The sequence below is a fragment of the Tachyglossus aculeatus genome, chromosome 11 (assembly GCF_015852505.1).
Source record: "Tachyglossus aculeatus isolate mTacAcu1 chromosome 11, mTacAcu1.pri, whole genome shotgun sequence".
NCBI classification, from domain to species: Eukaryota; Metazoa; Chordata; class Mammalia; order Monotremata; family Tachyglossidae; genus Tachyglossus; species Tachyglossus aculeatus.
Genome location: NC_052076.1, coordinates 23,532,644 through 23,556,083, shown reverse-complemented (window position 1 = coordinate 23,556,083; position 23,440 = coordinate 23,532,644). Strand labels below are relative to the sequence as shown.

The 23,440-nt window shown below is 46.4% G+C and overlaps 1 protein-coding gene across 1 annotated transcript in view; it reads left to right on the top strand.

Moving 5' to 3' along the window:
• CCDC47 (coiled-coil domain containing 47) overlaps positions 1-23,440 on the top strand; it is a 64,891-nt gene that overhangs the window by 10,610 nt on the left and 30,841 nt on the right. The window contains exons 3-7 of the mRNA XM_038754743.1: positions 2,901-3,008; positions 7,162-7,336; positions 12,725-12,846; positions 15,981-16,046; positions 19,008-19,109. Of these exons, the coding sequence (XP_038610671.1) occupies positions 2,901-3,008; positions 7,162-7,336; positions 12,725-12,846; positions 15,981-16,046; positions 19,008-19,109 (573 nt within the window). The remainder of the gene's footprint in view (positions 1-2,900; positions 3,009-7,161; positions 7,337-12,724; positions 12,847-15,980; positions 16,047-19,007; positions 19,110-23,440) is intronic.

The window sequence follows — 23,440 nt, the reverse complement described above, 5'->3', positions numbered from 1 at the left end:
CAGTTCAGGCCACGGAAGTGTGATTTGGGGGTTTTGTCAGGTTTTCTTTAAATAATAATAATAACAACGGCGGCATTTGTTAAGCGCTTACTATGTGCAAAGCACTGTTCTAAGCGCCGGGGAGGTTACAAGGTGATCAGGTTATCCCACGGGGGGGGGGGCTCACAGTCTTCATCCCCATTTCTAAGTGCTGTTCTCAGCGCTTCGAACAGTGCTTTGCACATAGTAAGCGCTTAATAAATGCCATAATTTTTACAGATGAGGTCACTGAGGCACAGGGATGTGAAGTGACTTGCCCAAAGTCACCCAGCTGACAAGTGGCGGAGCCGGGATTTGAACCCATGACCTCTGGCTCCAAAGCCCGGGCTCTTTCCACTGAGCCACGCTGCTTCTCGGCCATAAATGCTGTCTGTTCATTCATTCGTATTTATTGAGCGCTTCCCATGTGCAGAGCACTGTACTAAGCGCTTTGGAAGCCCAAGTTGGCAACGTATAGAGACGGTCCCTACCCGACAACGGGCTCACAGTCTAGAAGGGGAAGACGGACAACAAAACAAAACACGTGGACGGGTGTCAAGTCGTCAGAACAAACGGAATTAAAGCTCGATGCACATCATTAACAAAATAAATAGAATAGTAAATGTGTACAAGTAAAATAAATAGTGATAAATCTGTACAAATATATATACAGGTGCTGTGGGGAGGGGAAGGAGGTAGGGCGGCGGGGATGGGGAGGAGGAGGGGAAAAGCAGCGAAAAGTAGAGAAGCAGCGTGGCTCAGTGGAAAGAGCCTGGGCTTTGGGGTCAGAGGTCATGGGTTCGAATCCTGACTCCGCCACATAAATAATAATAATAATAATGGCATTTATTAAGCGCTTACTATGTGCAAAGCACTGTTCTAAGCGCTGGGGAGGTTACAAGGTGATCAGGTGGTCCCACAGGGGGCTCACAGTCTTAATCCCCATTTTACAGATGAGGGAACTGAGGCCCAGAGAAGTTAAGTGATGATGCTGATGATGATGGCATTTATTAAGCGCTTACTATGTGCAGAGCACTGTTCTAAGCGCTGGAGAGGTTACAGGGCAATCCGGTTGTCCCATGGGGGGCTCACAGTTTTAATCCCCATTTTACAGATGAGGAAACTGAGGCCTAGAGAAGTTAAGTGACCTGCCCACAGTCACACAGCTGACAAGTGGCGGAGCCGGGATTTGAACCCATGACCTCTGACTCCCAAGCCCGGGCTCTTTCCATTGAGCCACGCTGCTTCTCCTCCGCGCTGCTTCTCACATGTCTGCTGTGTGACTTTGGGCAAGTCACTTCACTTCTCTGAGCCTCAGTTAACTCATCTGTAAAATGGGGATGAAGAGTGTGAGCCCCCCATGGGACAACCTGATCACCTTGTAACCTTCCCAGCGCTTAAACGGTGCTTTGCACATAGCAAGTGCTTAATAAATGCCATTATTATCATTATTATTATTATTAAAAAGGGGGCTCAGTCTGGGAAGCCCTCTTGGAGGAGGTGAGCTCTCAGTAGGAGAGCTTACTATGTATTGAGCGCTCACTCTGTGGCAGGCACTGTTCTAAGCGCCGGGGAAACAGTAATAATAATGAACGTATTTATTGAGCGCTTACTGTGTGTCGGGCACTGTGCTAAGCGCTTGGGAAAGTTCAATGTAACATCAGACACATTATTTTGTTAATATGTTTGGTTTTGTTCTCTGTCTCCCCCTTTTAATCAATCAATCAATCAATCAATCGTATTTATTGAGCGCTTACTGTGTGCAGAGCACTGTACTAAGCGCTTGGGAAGTCCAAGTTGGGAACATCTAGAGACGGTCCCTACCCAACAGTGGGCTCACAGTCTAAAAGGGGGAGACAGAACAAAACCAAACAGACTAACAAAATAAAATAAATAGAATAGATATGTACAAGTACAAAAAATAAATAGAGTAATAAATATGTACAAACATATATCATCATCAATCGTATTTATTGAGCGCTTACTATGTGCAGAGCACTGTACTAAGCGCTTGGGAAGTACAAATTGGCAACATATAGAGACAGTCCCTACCCAAGGTGGGCTCACAGTCTAAAAGGGGGAGACAGAGAACAAAACCAAACAGATTAATAAAATAAATAGAGTAGATATGTACAAGTACAATAAATACATAGAGTAATAAATATGTACAAACCTATATCGTCATCAATCGTATTTATTGAGCTCTTACTATGTGCAGAGCACTGTAGTAAGCGCTTGGGAAGTACAAATTGGCAACATATAGAGACAGTCCCTACCCAACAGTGGGCTCACGGTCTAAAAGGGGGAGACAGAGAACAAAACCAAACAGACTAACAAAATAAAATAAATAGAATAGATATGGACAAGTAAAATAAATAAATAAATAGAGTAATAAATATGTACAAACATACATACAGGTAATTTTATATTATTTAGACTGTGAGCCCACTGTTGGGTAGGGACCGTCTCTATATGTTGCCAACTTGTACTTCCCAAGCGCTCAGTCCAGTGCTCTGCACACAGTAAGTGCTCAATAAATACGACTGATTGATTGATTGATTGATTCCCTGCCCACAGTCTAGAGGGGGAGATAGACATGAATAGAAGTAAATAAATAGGCACAAGTTAGTAGGTTTGGATACAATCTGTGTCCCACCTGGGGCTCCCAGTCTTAATCCGCATTTTCCAGATGAGGGACCCGAGGTCCAGAAAAGTCAAGTGACTTTTCCAAGATCACACAGCGGACAAAAGGGGAACCCAGAGGACCGGGGTGTTTCCGCTAAGCCTTGCTCTTTCTCCCCGCCGCCGTCCGGGGGTCCCGGGGGGCGGCTTATGGCCGAGGCCCCAAGCGGGCTGACGCCGGGTCCGTTCCCTCTCTGCAGGAGGGAGACACGGAGAGCGAGCCTTACGACGACGAGGAGTTCGAAGGTTACGAAGACAAACCGGACGTGTCCCCCGGCAAAAATAAAGATCCCATCACCATCGTCGACGTAAGTGTCCGGGGCGGCCGAGGGCTCGGGACCGGGGACGTTGGGGGCACGTTCATCCGTCAGCAAATAGTTCCGACTGTGTGCTGAGCAGCGGGGAGAGCCCGACGGAGTTAGCGGACACGATCCCTGCCCTCGAGGAGCTTACAATCATCATCATCATCATCATCAATCGTATTTATTGAGCGCTTACTGTGTGCAGAGCACTGGACGAAGCGCTTGGGAAGTCATCATCATCATCATCAATCGTATTTATGGAGCGCTTACTGTGTGCAGAGCACTGTACGAAGCGCTTGGGAAGTCCAAGTTGGCCACATCTAGAGACGGTCCCTACCCAACAGTGGGCTCACAGTCTAAAAGGAGGAGACGGAGAACAAAACCAAACCTACTGACAAAACAAAATCAAGCGTGGGAAACAGAAATTAGGGGAGGGAGGGAGCGGTGGAGTTTACCACGCTGGGAAAGGAGCCTGGGCCCGACAGTCAGAAGGACCCGGGTTCTAATAAAAAATAAAAATAATAATGGCATTTGTTAATCAATCAATCAATCAGTCATATTTATTGAGCGCTTACTGTGTGCAGAGCACTGTACGAAGCGCTTGGGAAGTCCAAGTTGGCAACATCTAGAGACGGTCCCTACCCAACAGTGGGCTCACAGTCTAAAAGGAGGAGATGGAGAACAAAACCAAACCTACTAACAAAAGAAAATCAAGCGTGGGAAACAGAAATTAGGGGAGGGAGGGAGCGGTGGAGTTTACCATGCTGGGAAGGAGCCTGGGCCCGACAGTCAGGAGGACCTGGGTTCTAATAAAAAAATAAAAATAATAATGGCATTTGTTAATCAATCAATCAGTCGTATTTATTGAGCGCTTACTGTGTGCAGAGCACTGGACTAAGCGCTTGGGAAGTCCAAGTTGGCAACATCTAGAGACGGTCCCTACCCAACTGTGGGCTCACAGTCTAAAAGGGGGAGACAGGGAAGAAAACGAAACATACTGACAAAACAAAATCAAGCGTGGGAAACAGAAATTAGGGGAGGGAGGGAGCGGTGGAGTTTACCACGCTGGGAAGGAGCCTGGGCCCGACAGTCAGGAGGACCCGGGTTCTAATAAAAAAATAAAAATAATAATGGCATTTGTTAATCAATCAGTCAATCAATCGCATTTATTGAGCACTTACTGTGTGCAGAGCACTGTACTAAGCGCTTGGGAAGTCCAAGTTGGCAACATACAGAGACGGTCCCTACACAACAGTGGGCTCACAGTCTAAAAGGGGGAGACAGAGAACACAACCAAACATACTAACAAAATAAAATAAATAGAATAGATATGTACCAGTAAAATAAATAAATAGAGTAATAAATATGTATATGTACAAACATATATACATATATACAGGGCATATATTAAGCGCTTACTATGTGCAAAGCACTGTTCTAAGCGCTGGGGAGAATACAAGGTAATCAGGTTGTCCCAGGTGGGGCTCACAGTCTTAATCCCCATTTGACAGATGAGGGAACTGAGGCACAGGGAAGTGAAGTGACTTGCCCCAAGTCACCCAGCTGACAGGTGGCGGAGCCAGGGTTTGAACCCATGACCTCTGACTCCAAAGCCCGGGCTCTTTCCACACTGAGCCACGCTGCAGTATATATGTTTGTACATATTTATTACTCTATTTATTTATTTATTTATTTTACCTGTACATATCTATTCTATTTATTTTATTTTGTTAGTATGTTTGGTTTTGTTCTCTGTCTCCCCCTTCTAGACTGTGAGCCCACTGTTGGGTAGGGACCGTCTCTAGATGTTGCCAACTTGGACTTCCCAAGCGCTTAGTCCAGTGCTCTGCACACAGTAAGCGCTCAATAAATACGATTGATTGATCGATTGCGGCTCCGCTCTTGTCTGCCGTGTGACCTCGGACAAATCACTTCGCTTCTCTGGGCCTCAGTTCCCCCATCTTTGTCAGGTGGAGATTGGCTGAGCCCCACCCACGTGGGACAGGGCCCACGTCCAGCCCGATGAGGGTGCGTCTTCTACAGTGTGAGCCCGCTGTTGGGTAGGGACCGTCTCTAGATGTTCATTCATTCAGTCAGTCAGTCCTATTTATTGAGCGCTTACTGTGTGCAGAGCACTGGACTAAGCGCTTGGGAAGTCCAAGTCGGCAACATCTAGAGACGGTCCCTACCCAACAGTGGGCTCACAGTCTAGAAGGGGGAGACAGAGAACAAAACAAAACATTAACAAAATAAAATAAATAGAATAAATATGTACAAATAGAGTAATAAATATGTACAAACATAAATATAATAATAAAGCATTATTTATTAGAGCAATAAATAGAGTAATAAATATATACAAATATATATACATATATGTACATATGTACATATGTATATATGTACGCATATACAATCAATCAATCAATCGTATTTATTGAGCGCTTACTGTGTGCAGAGCACTGTACTAAGCGCTTGGGAAGTCCAAGTTGGCAACATATAGAGACGGTCCCTACCCAACAGTGGGTTCACAGTCTAAAAGGGAGAGACAGAGAACAAAACCAATCATACCAACACAATAAAATAAACAGAATAGATATGTACAAGTAAAATAAATAAATGGAGTAATAAATATGTACAAATATATATACATATATACATATGTACATATACATATATATACATGTTGCCAACTTGTACTTCCCAAGCGCTTAGTCCAGTGCTCTGCACACAGTAAGCGCTCAATAAATACGATTGATTGATTGAAATACCGCAGTTATTATTATTATTATTATTATTATTATTATTATTATTATTATTATTGAAGATAGGCCCCGGGGGACAGACTTCTGCCCCGGCCCAAGAGTGGCGCAGCAGTTGTTCCCGCTCGGCCCCGGGTTTCGTCTCTCTTAGATGGGATTTCTTTTTTTTGTGTTTTCATTCATTCATTCATTCATTCATTCATTCAATCGTATTTATTCGTTCATTCATTCAATCGTATTTATTCATTCAGTCAGTCAGCCGTATTTATTGAGCGCTTACTGTGTGCAGACACTGTACTAAGCGCTTGGGAAGTCCAAGTCGGCAACATCTAGAGACGGTCCCTACCCAACAGCGGGCTCACAGGCTAGAAGGGGGAGACGGACGACAAAACAGAGCATGTGAACAAAATAAAATAAGTAGAATAAATATGTACAAAGAAAATAGACTAATAAATGCGTACAAACATATATACATCTATACAGGTGCTGTGGGGAGGGGAAGGAGGTAAGGCAAGGGGGGGATGGGGAGGGTTTTCGCATCAGGGCCCTGCTGAGAGCTCACCTCCTCCAGGAGGCCTTCCCAGACTGAGCCCCTTCCTTCCTCTCCCCCTCGTCCCCCTCTCCATCCCCCCATCTTACCTCCTTCCCTTCCCCACAGCACCTGTATATATGGATATATGGTTGTACATATTTATTACTCTATTTATTTATTTATTTATCTTACTTGTACATTTCTATCCTATTTATTTTATTTTGTTGGTGTGTTTGGTTCTGTTCTCTGTCTCCCCCTTTTAGACTGTGAGCCCACTGTTGTGTAGGGACTGTCTCTATGTGTTGCCAATTTGTACTTCCCAAGCGCTTAGTACAGTGCTCTGCACATAGTAAGCGCTCAATAAATACGATTGATGATGATGATGATGATGATAAATATAATAATAAAGTATTATTTATTAGAGCAATAGAGTAATAAATATATACAAATATATATACATATATGTACATATGTACTTATGTATATATGTATGCATATACAATCAATCAGTCGTATTGATTGAGCGCTTACTGTGTGCAGAGCACTGTACTAAGCGCTTGGGAAGTCCAAGTCCGCAACATCTAGAGATGGTCCCTACCCAACCGCGGGCTCACAGGCGAGAAGGGGGAGACGGACAACAAAACAGAACATGTGAACAAAATAGAATAAATATGTACAAATAAAATAGAGTAATAAATGCGCACAAACATATATACATCTATACAGGTGCTGTGGGGAGGGGAAGGAGGTAAGGCGGGGGGGATGGGGAGGGTTTTCGCAGCAGGGGTTACCGTGGCAACGGGGAGGGGAAGGAGAGGGTTGTCGCATCAGGGGTTACCGTGGCAACCCCTCCCCGTTTCCCCAGGTCCCCGCACACCTGCAGAACAGCTGGGAGAGTTACTACATGGAGATCCTGATGGTGACGGGTCTGCTGGCCTACATCATGAATTATATCATCGGGAAGAATAAAAACCATCGCCTGGCCCAGGCCTGGTTCAACACCCACCGGGAGCTGCTGGAGAGCAACTTTGCCCTCGTCGGTGAGTCGGGGCCGGAGACCCCGCGGCCCTCCCCCCCCCCCCGCCCGCCCCGGGCTCGCTGAGAATAATAATAATGGGATTTATTAAGCGCTTACGATGTGCAAAGCACTGTTCTAAGCGCTTGGGAAGGATACGAGGGGATCAGGTTGTCCCTCGGGGGCCTCCCACAGTCTTAATCCCCATTTTACAGATTATTTATTTATTTATTTATTCTATTTATTTTGTTTTGGTAATCAAAATTATTTCGTTAATATGTTCTGTTTTGTTGTCTGTCTCCCCCGTCTAGCCTGCGAGCCCGCTGTTGGGTAGGGGCCGTCTCTAGACGTTGCCAACTTGGACTTCCCAAGCGCTTATAATAATAATAATAATGGCATTTATTAAGCGCTTACTATGTGCAAAGCACTGTTCTAAGCGCTTGGGAAGGATACGAGGGGATCAGGTTGTCCCTTGGGGGGGCTCACAGTCTTAATCCCCATTTTACAGATTGATTGATTGATTGATTTATTCTATTTTATTTTGTTAATCAAAATTATTTTGTTAACATGTTCTGTTTTGTTGTCTGTCCCCCCGTCTAGCCTGCGAGCCCGCTGTTGGGTAGGGGCCGTCTCTAGATGTTGCCAACTTGGACTTCCCAAGCGCTTAGTAATAATAATAATAATAATAATAATAATAGCCTTTATTAAGCGCTTACTATGTGCAAAGCACTGTTCTAAGCGCTTGGGAAGGATACGAGGGGATCAGGTTGTCCCTCGGGGGGACTCACAGTCTTAATCCCCATTTTACAGATTTATTATTTATTTATTTATTCTATTTATTTTATTTTGTTAAGCAAAATTATTTTGTTAATATGTTCTGTTTTGTTGTCTGTCTCCCCCGTCTAGCCTGTGAGCCCGCTGTTGGGTAGGGGCCGTCTCTAGATGTTGCCAACTTGGACTTCCCAAGTGCTTAGTAATAATAATAATAATAATAATAATAATGGCATTTATTAAGCACTTACTATGTGCAAAGCACTGTTCTAAGCGCTGGGAAGGATACGAGGGGATCAGGTTGTCCTTCGGGGGGACTCACAGTCTTAATCCCCATTTTACAGATTTATTATTCATTTATTTATTCTGTTTATTTTGTTTTGTTAAGCAAAATTATTTTGTTAATATGTTCTGTTTTGTTGTCTGTCTCCCCTGTCTAGCCTGTGAGCCCGCTGTTGGGTAGGGGCCGTCTCTAGATGTTGCCAACTTGGACTTCCCAAGCGCTTTGTAATAACAATAATAATAATAATGGCCTTTATTAAGCGCTTACTATGTGCAAAGCACTGTTCTAAGCTCTTGGGAAGGATACGAGGGGATCAGGTTGTCCCTCGGGGGGGGCTCACAGTCTTAATCCCCATTTTACAGATTTATTATTTATTTATTTATTCTATTTATTTTGTTTTGTTAAGCAAAATTATTTTGTTAATATGTTCTGTTTTGTCGTCTGTCTCCCCCGTCTAGCCTGTGAGCCCGCTGTTGGGTAGGGGCCGTCTCTAGATGTTGCCAACTTGGACTTCCCAAGCGCTTAGTAATAATGATAATAATAATGGCATTTATTAAGCGCTTACTATGTGCAAAGCACTGTTCTAAGCGCTTGGGAAGGATACGAGGAGATCAGGTTGTCCCTCGGGGGGGCTCACAGTCTTAATCCTCATTTTACAGATTTATTATTTATTTATTTATTTTATTTTGTTAATCAAAATTATTTTGTTAACATGTTCTGTTTTGTTGTCTGTCCCCCTGTCTAGCCTGTGAGCCCGCTGTTGGGTAGGGGCCGTCTCTAGATGTTGCCAACTTGGACTTCCCAAGTGCTTAGTAATAATAATAATAATAATAATAATAATAATGGCATTTATTAAGCACTTACTATGTGCAAAGCACTGTTCTAAGCGCTGGGAAGGATACGAGGGGATCAGGTTGTCCCTCGGGGGGACTCACAGTCTTAATCCCCATTTTACAGATTTATTATTTATTTATTTATTCTATTTATTTTATTTTGTTAAGCAAAATTATTTTGTTAATATGTTCTGTTTTGTTGTCTGTCCCCCCCGTCTAGCGTGCGAGCCCGCTGTTGGGTAGGGGCCGTCTCTAGATGTTGCCAACTTGGACTTCCCAAGCGCTTTGTAATAACAATAATAATAATAATGGCCTTTATTAAGAGCTTACTATGTGCAGAGCACTGTTCTAAGTGCTGGGGAATTTACAAGGTGATCAGGTTGTCCCACGTGGGGCTCACAGTCTTCATCCCCATTTTACAGATGAGGGAACTGAGGCCCAGAGAAGTGAAGTGACTTGCCCTAAGTCACGCAGCTGACAAGTGGCGGAGCCGGGATTTGAACCCATGACCTACGACTCCAAAGCCCGGGCTCTTTCCACTGAGCCACGCTGCTTCTCTAATAATAATGTTGGTATTTCTTAAGCGCTTACTATGTGCAAAGCACTGTTCTAAGTGCTGGCGGGAACACAAGGAGATGAGGTTGTCCCACGGGGGGCTCACAGTCTTCATCCCCGTTTTCCAGATGAGGGAACTGAGGCCCAGAGAAGTGAAATCACTTGCCCAAGGTCACACAGCAGACAGGTGGGGGAGACGGGATTCAAACCCATGACCTCTGACTCCCAAGCCCGCGCTCTTTCCACTGAGCTTAGTACAATGTCTGCACACAGTAAGCGCTCAATAAACACGATTGAATGAATGAGCCCACTGTTGGGTAGGGACCGTCTCTATATGTTGCCAATTTGTACTTCCCAAGCGCTTAGCACAGTGCTCTGCACACAGTAAGTGCTCAATAAATGCGATTGATGATGAATGAATGAATAAATATGATTGAATGAATGAATGAACGAATAAATACGATTGAATGAATGGGTGAATGAATGAAAACACAAAAAAAGAAATCCCACCTAAGAGAGACGAAACCTGGGGCTGAGCGGGAACAACTGCTGCCGCTGCTGTTGGGCCGGGGCAGAAGTCTGTCCCCGGGGGCCTATCTTCAATAATAATAATAATAATAATAATAATAACTGCGGTATCATCATCATCAATCTTATTGAGCGCTTACTATGTGCAGAGCACTGTACTAAGCGCTTGGGAAGTACAAATTGGCAACATATAGAGACAGTCCCTACCCAGCAGCGGGCTCACAGTCTAAAAGGGGGAGACAGAGAACAAAACCAAACATAGTAACAAAATAAAATAAATAGAATAGATATGTACAAGTAAAATAATTAGAGTAATAAATATGTACAAATATATATACATGTGCTGTGGGGAAGGGAAGGAGGCAAGATGGGGGTGATGGAGAGGGGGACGAGGGGGAGAGGAAGGAAGGGGCTCAGTCTGGGAAGGCCTCCTGGAGGAGGTGAGTATTTGTTGAGCACTGTTCTAAGCGCTAGGGAGGTTACAAGGTGACCAGGTTGTCCCACGGGGGGGGGGGGGGGGGGGGGGCTCACAGCCTTCATCCCCATTTTCCAGATGAGGGAACTGAGGCCCAGAGAAGTGCAGTGACTCGCCCAAAGTTCCACAGCTGCCAAGTGGCGGAGCCGGGATTGGAACCCACGACCTCCGACTCCGAAGCCCAGGCTCTTTCCACTGAGCCGCACTGAATAATAAATCTGTACAAAATGTCCACAAGTGCTGTGGGGCGGGGAAGGGGGTGTAGACCGGAGGGAGGGCGGGCCGGGGGAGCGGAAGGATCTGGGTTCTAATCCCAGCTCCGCCACATATCTGCTGGGAGACCTGGGGCGAGTCACCTCCCTTCTCAGAGCCTCAGTTCCCTCATCTGTAAAATGGGGATGAAGACCGTGAGCCCCATGTGGGACAACCCGATCCCCTTGTGAACTCCCCAGCGCTTAGGACAGTGCTTTGCACAGAGTAAGCGCTTAATAAATGCCATTATTATTTTTATTATTACACTCTGTGCCTCAGTTACCTCATCTGTAAAATATGGATGAAGACTGTGAGCCCCCCCCCCCGATTACCTTGTATCTACCCCAGTGCTTAGAACAGTGCTCGGCACATAGTAAGCGCTTAATAAATGCCATTATTATTTTTATTATTACTCTCTGCGCCTCAGTTACCTCATCTGTAAAATAGCGATGAAGACTGTGAGCCCCCCTGATTACCTTGTATCTACCCCAGTGCTTAGAACAGTGCTCGGCACAGAGTAAGCGCTTAATAAACGCCATTATTATTTTTATTATTATTCTCTGTGCCTCAGTTACCTCATCTGTAAAATAGGGATGAAGACTGTGAGCCCCCCCCGATTACCTTGCATCTACCCCAGTGCTTAGAACAGTGCTTTGCACAGAGTAAGCGCTTAATAAATGCCATTATTATTTTTATTATTACTCTCTGTGCCTCAGTTACCTCATCTGTAAAATAGGGATGAAGACTGTGAGCCCCCCCCCCGATTACCTTGTATCTACCCCAGTGCTTAGAACAGTGCTCGGCACAGAGTAAGCGCTTAATAAATGCCATTATTATTTTTATTATTACTCTCTGTGCCTCAGTTACCTCATCTGTAAAATAGGGATGAAGACTGTGAGCCCCCCCGATTACCTTGTATCTACCCCAGTGCTTGGGACAGTGCTCGGCACAGAGTAAGAGCTTAATAAATGCCATTATTATTTTTATTATTACTCTCTGTGCCTCAGTTACCTCATCTGTAAAATAGGGATGAAGACTGTGAGCCCCCCGTTTACCTTGTATCTACCCCAGCGCTTAGAACAGTGCTCGGCACATAGTAAGCGCTTAATAAATGCCATTATTATTTTTATTATTACTCTCTGTGCCTCCGTTACCTCATCTGTAAAATAGGGATGAAGACTGTGAGCCCCCCCGATTACCTTGTATCTACCCCAGTGCTTAGAACAGTGATCGGCACATACAAGCGCGTAATAAATACCATTAAAAAAAAAAGCGCTTAACAAGTACCGTTATTATTATTATTATCGTTATCATTAATAATAATAATAACAAGAAACGGCAACGGGTTCCGAAGCAGAACGCTGCCTGGATCCTGTTGGAAGGCAGTCAGTACAGGGATGGAAGGGTTTTGGGGGGGGTCTTACCTCCGTCCCTTCCCCACAGCACCTGTATATATGTTTGTACATATTTATTACTCTATTTATTTTACTTGTCCATATCTATTCTATTTATTTTATTTTGTTAGCATGTTTGGTTTTGTTCTCCGTCTCCCCCTTCTAGACTGTGAGCCCGCTGTCGGGTAGGGACCGTCTCTAGATGTTGCCAACTTGGACTTCCCAAGGGCTTCGTCCAGTGCTCTGCACACAGTAAGCTCTCAGTAAATACGATCGATTGATTGATTGATTGATTGACACTGATGGAGTTTGGTCTCCCCAGGGGATGATGGGACCAACAAAGAAGCCACAAGCACGGGGAAGCTGAACCAGGAGAACGAGCACGTCTACAACCTGTGGTGTTCAGGCCGTGTGTGTTGCGAGGGCATGCTTATTCAGCTCAAGGTGAGCGGCGGGGCGGCAGGGAAGGGCACAGTGACGGAGGGTGGGCGGCTTTCACCTTCCCACCCCTCCCTCCTCCTCCGGTTTCTTCCCCGATGGTATTCGTCAGGCGCTTAGTACGTGCCCCTAAGCGCTGGGGTGGATACAAGCTAATCAGCTTCATTCATTCCATCGTATTTATTGAGCGCTTACTGTGTGCAGAGCACTGGGAAGTCCAAGTTGGCAACAGATAGAGCCGGTCCCTACCCAACGGCGGGCTCGCAGTCTAAAAGGGGGAAGACAGAGAACAAAACCAAGCATACCAACAAAATAAAATAAATAGATATGTACAAGTAAAATAAATAGAGTAATAAATATGTACAAACATATACAGTCGTATTTATGGAGCGCTTACTGTGTGCAGAGCACTGGGAAGTCCAAGTTGCCAACAGATAGAGACGGTCCCTACCCAACAGCGGGCTCGCAGTCTAAAAGGGGGAAGACAGAGAACAAAACCAAACATACCAACAAAATAAAATAAATAGATATGTACAAGTAAAATAAATAGAGTAATAAATATGTACAAACATATACAGTCGTATTTATGGAGCGCTTACTGTGTGCAGAGCACTGGGAAGTCCAAGTTGGCAACAGATAGAGCCGGTCCCTACCCAACGGCAGGCTCGCAGTCTAAAAGGGGGAGACGGAGAACAAAACCAAACATACCAACAAAATAAAATAAATAGATATGTACAAGTAAAATAAATAGAGTAATAAATATGTACAAACATATACAGTCGTATTTATGGAGCGCTTACTGTGTGCAGAGCACTGGGAAGTCCAAGTTGCCAACAGATAGAGACGGTCCCTACCCAACAGCGGGCTCGCAGTCTAAAAGGGGGAAGACAGAGAACAAAACCAAACATACCAACAAAATAAAATAAATAGATATGTACAAGTGAAATAAATAGAGTAATAAATATGTACAAACATATACAGTCGTATTTATGGAGCGCTTACTGTGTGCAGAGCACTGGGCTAAGCGCTTGGGAAGTCCAAGTTGGGAACGTATAGAGACGGCCCCTACCCAACAGTGGGCTCACAGTCTAAAAGGGGGAGACAGAGAACAAAACCAAACATACTAACAAAATAAAATAGATATGTACAAGTAAAATAAATAAGTAAATAGAGTAATAAATATCTACAAACATATAGAGGTCGTTTTCAATCGTATTTATTGAGCGCTTACTGTGTGCAGAGCACTGGGCTAAGCGCTTGGGAAGTCCAAGTTGGGAACGTATAGAGACGGCCCCTACCCAACAGTGGGCTCACAGTCTAAAAGGGGGAGACAGAGAACAAAACCAAACATACTAACAAAATAAAATAGATATGTACAAGTAAAATAAATAAGTAAATAGAGTAATAAATATCTACAAACATATAGAGGTCGTATTCAATCGTATTTATTGAGCGCTTACTGTGTGCAGAGCACTGGACTAAGCGCTTGGGAAGTCCAGGTTGGCAACAGATAGAGACGGTCCTTACCCAACGGCGGGCTCACAGTCTAAAAGGGGGAGACAGAGAACAAAACCAAACATACCAACAAAATAAAATAAATAGAATAGATATGTACAAGTAAAATAAAGAAATAAATAAATAGAGTAATAAATATGTACAAACATATATACAGGTTGTATTCAATCGTATTTATTGAGCGCTTACTGTGTGCAGAGCACTGGACTAAGCGCTTGGGAAGTCCAAGTTGGCAACATAGAGAGACGGTCCCTACCCAACAGTGGGCTCACAGTCTAAAAGGGGGAGACAGAGAACAAAACCAAGCATACTAACAAAATAAAATAAATAGAATAGATATGTACAAGTAAAATAAATAGAGTAATAAATATGTACAAACATATACAGGTCATATTCAATCGTATTTATTGAGCGCTTACTGTGTGCAGAGCACTGGACTAAGCGCTTGGTAAGTCCAAGTTGGCAACGTATAGAGACGGTCCCTACCCAACAGTGGGCTCACAGTCTAAAAGGGGGAGACAGAGAACAAAACCAAACATACAAACAAAATAAAATAAATAGAACAGATATGTACAAGTAAAATAAATAGAGTAATAAATATGTACAAACATATACAGGTCATATTCAATCGTATTTATTGAGCGCTTACTGTGTGCAGAGCACTGGACTAAGCGCTTGGGAAGTCCCAAGTCGGCAACAGATAGAGACGGTCCCTACCCAACAGCGGGCTCACAGTCTAAAAGGGGGAGACAGAGAACAAAACCAAACAGACTAACAAAATAAAATAAATAGAATAGATATGTACAAGTAAAATAAAGAAATAAATAGAGTAATAAATATGTACAAACATATACAGGTCGTATTCAATCGTATTTGTTGAGCGCTTACTGTGTGCAGAGCACTGAACTAAGCGCTTGGGAAGTCCAAGTGGGCAACGTATAGAGATGGTCCCTACCCAACAGTGGGCTCACAGTCTAAAAGGGGGAGACAGAGAACAAAACCAAACATACTAACAAAATAAAATAAATAGAATAGATATGTACAAGTAAAATAAATAAATAGAGTAATAAATATGTACAAACATATGCAGGTCATATTCAATCGTATTTATTGAGCGCTTACTGTGTGCAGAGCACTGGACTAAGCGCTTGGGAAGTCCAAGTTGGCAACATCTAGAGACGGTCTCTACCCAACCGCGGGCTCACAGTCTGGAAGACTGTGAATCTTCTAGAATCAGGTTGGACCCGGTCCGCGCCCCACATGGGACTCACGGTCTTATCGCCCATTTTCCAGATGTGGGAACTGAGGCGCAGAGAAGTGAGGCGACTTGCCCCGGGGTGGCACGGCCAACAAGTAGCGGAGCCGGGATTAGAACCCAGGGCCTCTGGATTCCCGGGCCCGGGCTCTGTTTTCTAGGCCACGTCGTTCCCCTCCCTTCTCCTTCTGTCCTGTCCATCCTCCCCTTTTCCCACCCATCTCCTCTTCCCCCTTGCCTTATTGCCTTGGGAAAGCCCAGCCCATCAGCTGAATGAGGGGGCTTTTGGGGGCCGGGAAGGTGACGGAAGGAGACCGGGAGAGAGGCGTCTCTCGGCGCCTCGCCTGACCCGCCCCTCGGCCTCTTTCAGTTTCTCAAGAGACAAGACCTGCTGAACGTCCTGGCGCGGATGATGCGGCCAGCCTGCGACCAAGTGGTAACAATGATCGTAAAAACGGTGGCATCATCATCATCAATCGTATTTATTGAGCGCTTACTACGTGCAGAGCACTGGACTAAGCGCTTGGGAAGTACAAATTGGCAACATCTAGAGACAGTCCCTACCCACCAGTGGGCTCACGGTCTAAAAGGGGGAGACAGAGAACAAAACCAAACATACTAACAAAATAAAATAAATAGAATAGATATGGACAAGTAAAATAAATAAATAGAGTAATCATCATCATCATCAATCGTATTTATTGAGCGCTTACTATGTGCAGAGCACTGTACTAAGCGCTTGGGAAGTACAAATTGGCAACATATAGAGACAGTCCCTACCCAACAGTGGGCTCACAGTCTAAAAGGGGGTGGCAGAGAACAAAACCAAACATACTAACAAAATAAAATAAATAGAATAGATATGTACAAGTAAAATAAATAAATAAATAAATAGAGTAATAAATATGTACAAACATCTATACATATATACAGGTGCTGTGGGGAAGGGAAGGAGGTAAGAAGGGGGGATGGAGAGGGGGACGAGGGGGAGAAGTAGGAAGGGGCTCAGTCTGGGAAGGCCTCCTGGAGGAGGCTCAGTGGATAGAGCCCGGGCTTTGGAGTCAGAGGTCATGGGTTCAAATCCCGACTCTGCCAATTGCCAGCTGTGTGTGACTTTGGGCCTCACAAGTTAAGAAGTCACTTAATCAATCAATCGTATTTATTGAGCACTTACTGTGTGCAGAGCACTGGACTAAGCGCTTGGGAAGTACAAGTTGGCAACATATAGAGACGGTCCCTACCCGACAACGGGCTCACAGTCTAAAAGGGGGAGACAGAGAACAAAACCAAACATACTAACAAAATAAAATAAATAGAATAAATATGTACAAGTAAAATAGAGTAATAAATACGTACAAACATACATACATATATACAACATATATACATATATAAGTGCTTGCTATGTGCCCAGGCACGCTCCTACACACTGGAGTGGATAGGAGCGAGTCGGGTTGGGCGCAGTCCCTGTCCTGTGTGGGGCTCACAGTCTCCATCCCCATTTTCCAGATGGGGGAACTGAGGCACAGAGAAGGGACGTGACCTGCCTGAGGCCGCCCAGCAGACATCATAATAATAACGTGAGAAGCAGCGTGGCTGTGAGAAGCAGCGTGGCTCAGTGGCAATCATCATCAATCATCAATCGTATTTATTGAGCGCTTACTGTGTGCAGAGCACTGGACTAAGCGCTTGGGAAGTACAAGTTGGCAACATCTAGAGACAGTCCCTACCCAACAGTGGGCTCACAGTCTTAAATGGGGAGACAGAGAACAAAACCAAACATACTAACAAAATAAAATAAATAGCAAGAGCACGGGCTTTGGAGTCAGAGGTCATGGGTTTGAAGCCGACTCCGCCACAGGTCTGCTGTGTGGCCTTGGGCAAGTCACTTAAATTCTCAGAGCCTCAGTTCCCCTCATCTGTAAAATGGGGATGAAGACTGTAAGCCCCACGTGGGACACCTTGATCACCTTGTATCATCATCATCATCATTATCATCAATCGTATTTATTGAGTGCTTACTATGTGCAGAGCACTGTACTAAGCGCTTGGGAAGTACAAATTGGCAACATATAGAGACAGTCCCTACCCAACAGCGGGCTCACAGTCTAAAAGGGGGGAGACAGAGAACAAAACCAAACATACTAACAAAATAAAATAAATAGCAAGAGCACGGGCTTTGGAGTCAGAGGTCATGGGTTTGAAGCCGACTCCGCCACAGGTCTGCTGTGTGGCCTTGGGCAAGTCACTTAAATTCTCAGAGCCTCAGTTCCCCTCATCTGTAAAATGGGGATGAAGACTGTAAGCCCCACGTGGGACACCTTGATCACCTTGTATCATCATCATCATCATTATCATCAATCGTATTTATTGAGCGCTTACTATGTGCAGAGCACTGTACTAAGCGCTTGGGAAGTACAAATTGGCAACATATAGAGACAGTCCCTACCCAACAGCGGGCTCACAGTCTAAAAGGGGGAGACAGAGAACAAAACCAAACATACTAACAAAATAAAATAAATAGAATAGATATGGACAAATAAAATAAATAGAGTAAAAAAATATGTACAAACATATATACATATATACAGGTGCTGTGGGGAAGGGAAGGAGGTAAGATGGGGGGATAAAAATATGTACAAACATATATACATATATCCAGGTGCTGTGGGGAAGGGAAGGAGGTAAGATGGGGGGATGGAGAAGGGGGCGAGGGGGAGAGGAAGGAAGGGGCTGAGTGTGGGAAGGCCTCCTGGAGGAGGTGAGCTCTCAGCAGGGCCTTGAAGGGAGGAAGAGAGCTAGCTCGGCGGAGGGGCAGAGGGATTGGGGGCATTCCAGGCCCGGGGGAGGACGTGGGCCGGGGGTCGATGGCGGGACAGGCGAGAGCGAGGTACGGGGAGGAGATCAGCGGCGGAGGAGCGGAGGGTGCGGGCTGCGATGGACAAGGAGAGAAGGGAGGGGAGGGAGGAGGGGGCCAGGGGATGGATGGATGGACAGCCTGGAAGCCCAGGGGGAGGAGTTTCTGCCTGATGCTCGGATTGATTGGGAGCCACCGGAGGTTTTTGAGGAGGGGAGTAACATGCCCAGAGCGTTTCCGGACAAAGATAATCCGGGCAGCAGCATGAAGTATGGATTGAAGTGGGGAGAGACACGAGGATGGGAGATCAGAGAGAAGGCCGGTGCAGTAGTCCAGACGGGACAGGACAAGAGCTTGAATGAGCAGGGTAGCGGTATGGATGGAGAGGAAAGGGCGGATCTTGGCAATGTTGCGGAGCTGAGACCGGCAGGTTTTGGTGCCGGTTTTCGTTCAACCCTCGCCCCCCGCGAGATGATCCGTCGGGAGGCTCGGACGGCGGTCCTGAGTTTCTCGGTAGGGCAGCCCTCCCCGTCCTTTCAGCAAATCAAAGTGACGGTGAACGACGAAGACATGGACAGCTACGTGTTCGCCGTCGGGACGCGGAAGGCGCTGGTGCGGCTGCAGAAGGAGATGCAGGACCTGGTACGTGGTCGGAAGGGCGGTGGGAGCGGCGGGCACGGTGAGGCGCGCTACACTGATTCACTTAATAATATTGCTATTTGTTAAGCGCTTACTCTGTGCAAAGCACTTTTCTAAGCGCTGGGGTAGGTACAAGGTAATCAGGTTGCCCCACGAGGGGCTCACAGTCTTCACCCCCATTTTACAGATGAGGGAACTGAGGCCCAGAGAAGTGAAGCGACTTGCCCAACGTCACCCAGCTGACAAGTGGCGGAGCCGGGATTGGAACCCACGACCTCTGACTCCAAAGCCCGGGCTCTTTCCACTGAGCCACGCTGCTTCCCCTAAGGAAGCTTTCCCCTTGGGAAAGTAGAGCGGAAAAAAGCCTCACGTTTCCTTCCAGGAAGGAGCTTCCACTTTAACGGGGAAGACGGACAGGGAAATGTTTGCCGGTGGAATGGCCGGAAGAGATGGTTAAGAGAATAATTATTTTTGTCTAGTATTCGTTAATCAATCAATCAATTAGTCGTATTTATTGAGCGCTTACTATGTGCAAAGCACTGTTCTAAGCGCTGGGGTAGGTACAAGGTAATCAGGTTGCCCCACGAGGGGCTCACAGTCTTCACCCCCATTTTCCGGATGAGGGAACTGAGGCCCAGAGAAGTGAAGCGACTTGCCCAACGTCACCCAGCTGACAAGTGGCGGAGCCGGGATTGGAACCCACGACCTCTGACTCCAAAGCCCGGGCTCTTTCCACTGAGCCACGCTGCTTCCCCTAAGGAAGCTTTCCCCTTGGGAAAAAAGCCACACGTTTCCTTCCAGGAAGGAGCTTCCATTTTAACGGGGAAGACGGATAGGGAAATGTTTGCCGGTGGAATGGCCGGAAGAGATGGTTAAGAGAATAATTATTTTTGTCTGGTATTCAGAGAAGCAGCGTGGCTCAGTGGAAAAGAGCCCGGGGTTTGGAGTTAGAGGTCATGGGTTCAAATCCCGGCTCTGCCAATTGTCAGCTGGGTGACTTTGGGCCTGTCACTTCACTTCTCTGGGCCTCCATGACCTCATCTGTCAAATGGGGATGAAGACTGTGAGCCCCCCGTGGGACAACCTGATCACCTTGTATCCTCCCCAGCGCTTAGAACAGGGCTTTGCACATAGTAAGCGCTTAATAAATGCCATCATCGTTATTATTATTATTACCAACTCATTTCTACTGTACTGGAGAAGCAGCGTGGCTCAGTGGAAAGAGCCCGGGCTTTGGAGTCAGCGGTCACGGGTTCAGATCCCGGCCCCACCAATTGTCAGCCGTGGGACTTTGGGCAAGTCACTTCACTTCTCTGGGCCTCAGTTACTCATCCGTAAAATGGGGATTAAGACTGTGAGCCCCCCGTGGGACAACCTGATCAGCTTGTATCCTCCCCAGCGCTTAGAACAGTGCTTTGCACATAGTAAGCGCTTAATAAATGCCATTATTATTATTGTTACCAACTCATTTCTACTGTACTGTAGAAGCAGCGTGGCTCAGTGGAAAGAGCCCGGGCTTTGGAGTCAGCGGTCACGGATTCAAATCCCGACTCCGCCAATTGTCAGCCGTGTGACTTTGGGCCTGTCGTTTCACTTCTCTGGGCCTCAGTGACCTCATCTGTCAAATGGGGATGAAGACTGTGAGCCCCCCGTGGGACAACCTGATCACCTTGTAACCTCCCCAGCGCTTAGAACAGTGCTAGTAAGCGCTTAATAAATGCCATCAATATTCGTTAATCAATCAATCATATTTATTGAGCGCTTACTATGTGCAGAGCACTGTACTAAGCGCTTGGGAAGTACAAGCTGGCAACATATAGAGACAGTCTAAGCGCTTCTTAGGCACTGTGCTAAGCCCTGGGGAGAGGTACAGGCTAGTCAGGTCGGAGGCGTGTCTGCTTGTTTTGTTTTGTTGCCTGTCTCCCCCCCGTCTAGACCGTGAGCCCGTTGTTGGGTAGGGACCGTCTCTATCTGTTGCCGAATTGTACCTTCCGAGCGCTTACTACAGTGCTCTGCACACAATAAGCGCTCAATAAATGCGACTGAATGAATGAACGGAGTGAATAAATACGATGGCGTGGGTGAATGAATACGGTCCTTGTCCCACGTGGGGCTCACAGTCTTAATGAGAAGCAGCGTGGCTCGGTGGAAAGAGCCCGGGCTTTGGAGTCAGAGGTCACGGGTTCAAATCCCGGCTCCGCCAATTGTCAGCCTTGTGACTTCGGGCAAGTCACTTCACTTCTCTGTGCCCCAGTTACCTCATCCATAAAATGGGGATTAAGACTGTGAGCCCCCTGTGGGACAACCTGATCACCTTGTATCCTCCCCAGCGCTTAGGACAGTGCTTTGCACATAGTAAGCGCTTAATAAATGCCATTATTATTATTATTACCAACTCATTTCTACGGTACTGCAGAAGCAGCGTGGCTCAGTGGAAAGAGCCCGGGCTTTGGAGTCAGAGGTCACGGGTTCAAATGCCGACTCTGCCAATTGTCAGCTGTGTGACTCTGGGCAAGTCACTTCACTTCTCTGTGCCCCAGTTATCTCATCCGTAAAATGGGGATGAAGACTGTGAGCCCCCCGTGGGACAACCTGATCACCTTGTATCCTCCCCAGCGCTTAGAACAGTGCTTTGCACATAGTAAGCGCTTAATAAATGCCATCATTATTATTATTACCAACTCATTTCCACTGTACTGTAGAAGCAGCGTGGCTCAGTGGAAAGAGCCCGGGCTTTGGAGTCAGAGGTCACGGGTTCAAATCCCGGCTCCGCCAACTGTCAGCTGTGTGACTTTGGGCAAGTCATTTCACTTGTCTGGGCCTCACTTGAAAAATGGGGATGAAGACTGTGAGCCCCCCGTGGGACAACCTGATCACCTTGTATCCTCCCCAGCGCTTACAACAGTGCTTTGCACATAGTAAGCGCTTAATAAATGCCATCGTTATCATTACTAATAAACGGAGACACCCAAGTGCTAAGGATGGGTTTAGATAATAATAATAATAATAACAATGGCATTTATTAAGCGCTTACTATGTGCAAATCACTGTTCTAAGCACCGGGGAGGTTACAAGGTGATGAGGTTGTCCCACGGGGGGCTCACAGTCTCAATCCCCATTTTACAGATGAGGGAACTGAGGCCTCATCACACGGCTGACAGTTTAGAGCGGCGCTTCCGTGCGTTCCCGGGAAGAAATCAGTCTCACTTCCTTCCTTCTTGGTTATAAACGTTAACTCTTTGGAGCAAAGAGGGTTGCGTGCGAAAGGTGGGATCTCTGGAAGGCGGGGAGGGAAGCAGAGCCTTAGTCTGTGGCCCTTCCGCCCGCGGGGGGACCGTCCCCCTCGGAGCGAAGCCCCTCAGACTCAGTCTCCGGGCCCGGGGGCGTCCATTGGGGTGGAGGCGGGAGGGTGGAGAGGCGGGAGCGTCAGGAGGGGAGTTCGGAAGGGAAAAAGCTGGGGTGAAGTGGAAGGAGAATGATAATAATAATAATAATAATAATAATAATGATGGCATTTATTAAGCGCTTACTATGTGCAAAGCACTGTTCAGGTTACAGGGTGATCAGGTTGTCCCACGGGGGGCTCACAGTCTTCATCCCCATTTTCCAGATGAGGTCACTGAGGCACGGGGAAGTGAAGTGACTTGCCCAGAGTCACACAGCCGACAGTCGGCGGAGCCGGGATCTGAACCCCTGATCTCTCACAGTCTTCATCCCCATTTTCCAGATGAGGTCACTGAGGCACGGGGAAGTGAAGTGACTTGCCCAGAGTCACACAGCCGACAGTCGGCGGAGCCGGGATTTGAACCCCTGATGTCTCACAGTCTTCATCCCCATTTTCCAGATGAGGTCACTGAGGCACGGGGAAGTGAAGTGACTTGCCCAGAGTCACACAGCCGACGGTTGGCGGAGCCGGGATTTGAACCCCTGATCTCTCACACACAGTCTTCATCCCCATTTTCCAGATGAGGTCACTGAGGCACGGGGAAGTGAAGTGACTTGCCCGGGGTCACACAGCCGACAGTTGGCGGAGCCGGGATTTGAACCCCTGATCTCTCACACACAGTCTTCATCCCCATTTTCCAGATGAGGTCACTGAGGCACGGGGAAGTGAAGTGACTTGCCCAGGGTCACACAGCCGACAGTTGGCGGAGCCGGGATTTGAACCCCTGGTCTCTCACACACAGTCTTCATCCCCATTTTCCAGATGAGGTCACTGAGGCACAGGGAAGTGAAGTGACTTGCCCAGAGTCACACAGCCGACAGTTGGCGGAGCCGGGATTTGAACCCCTGATCTCAGACTCCAAAGCCCGGGCTCTTTCCCACTGAGCCCG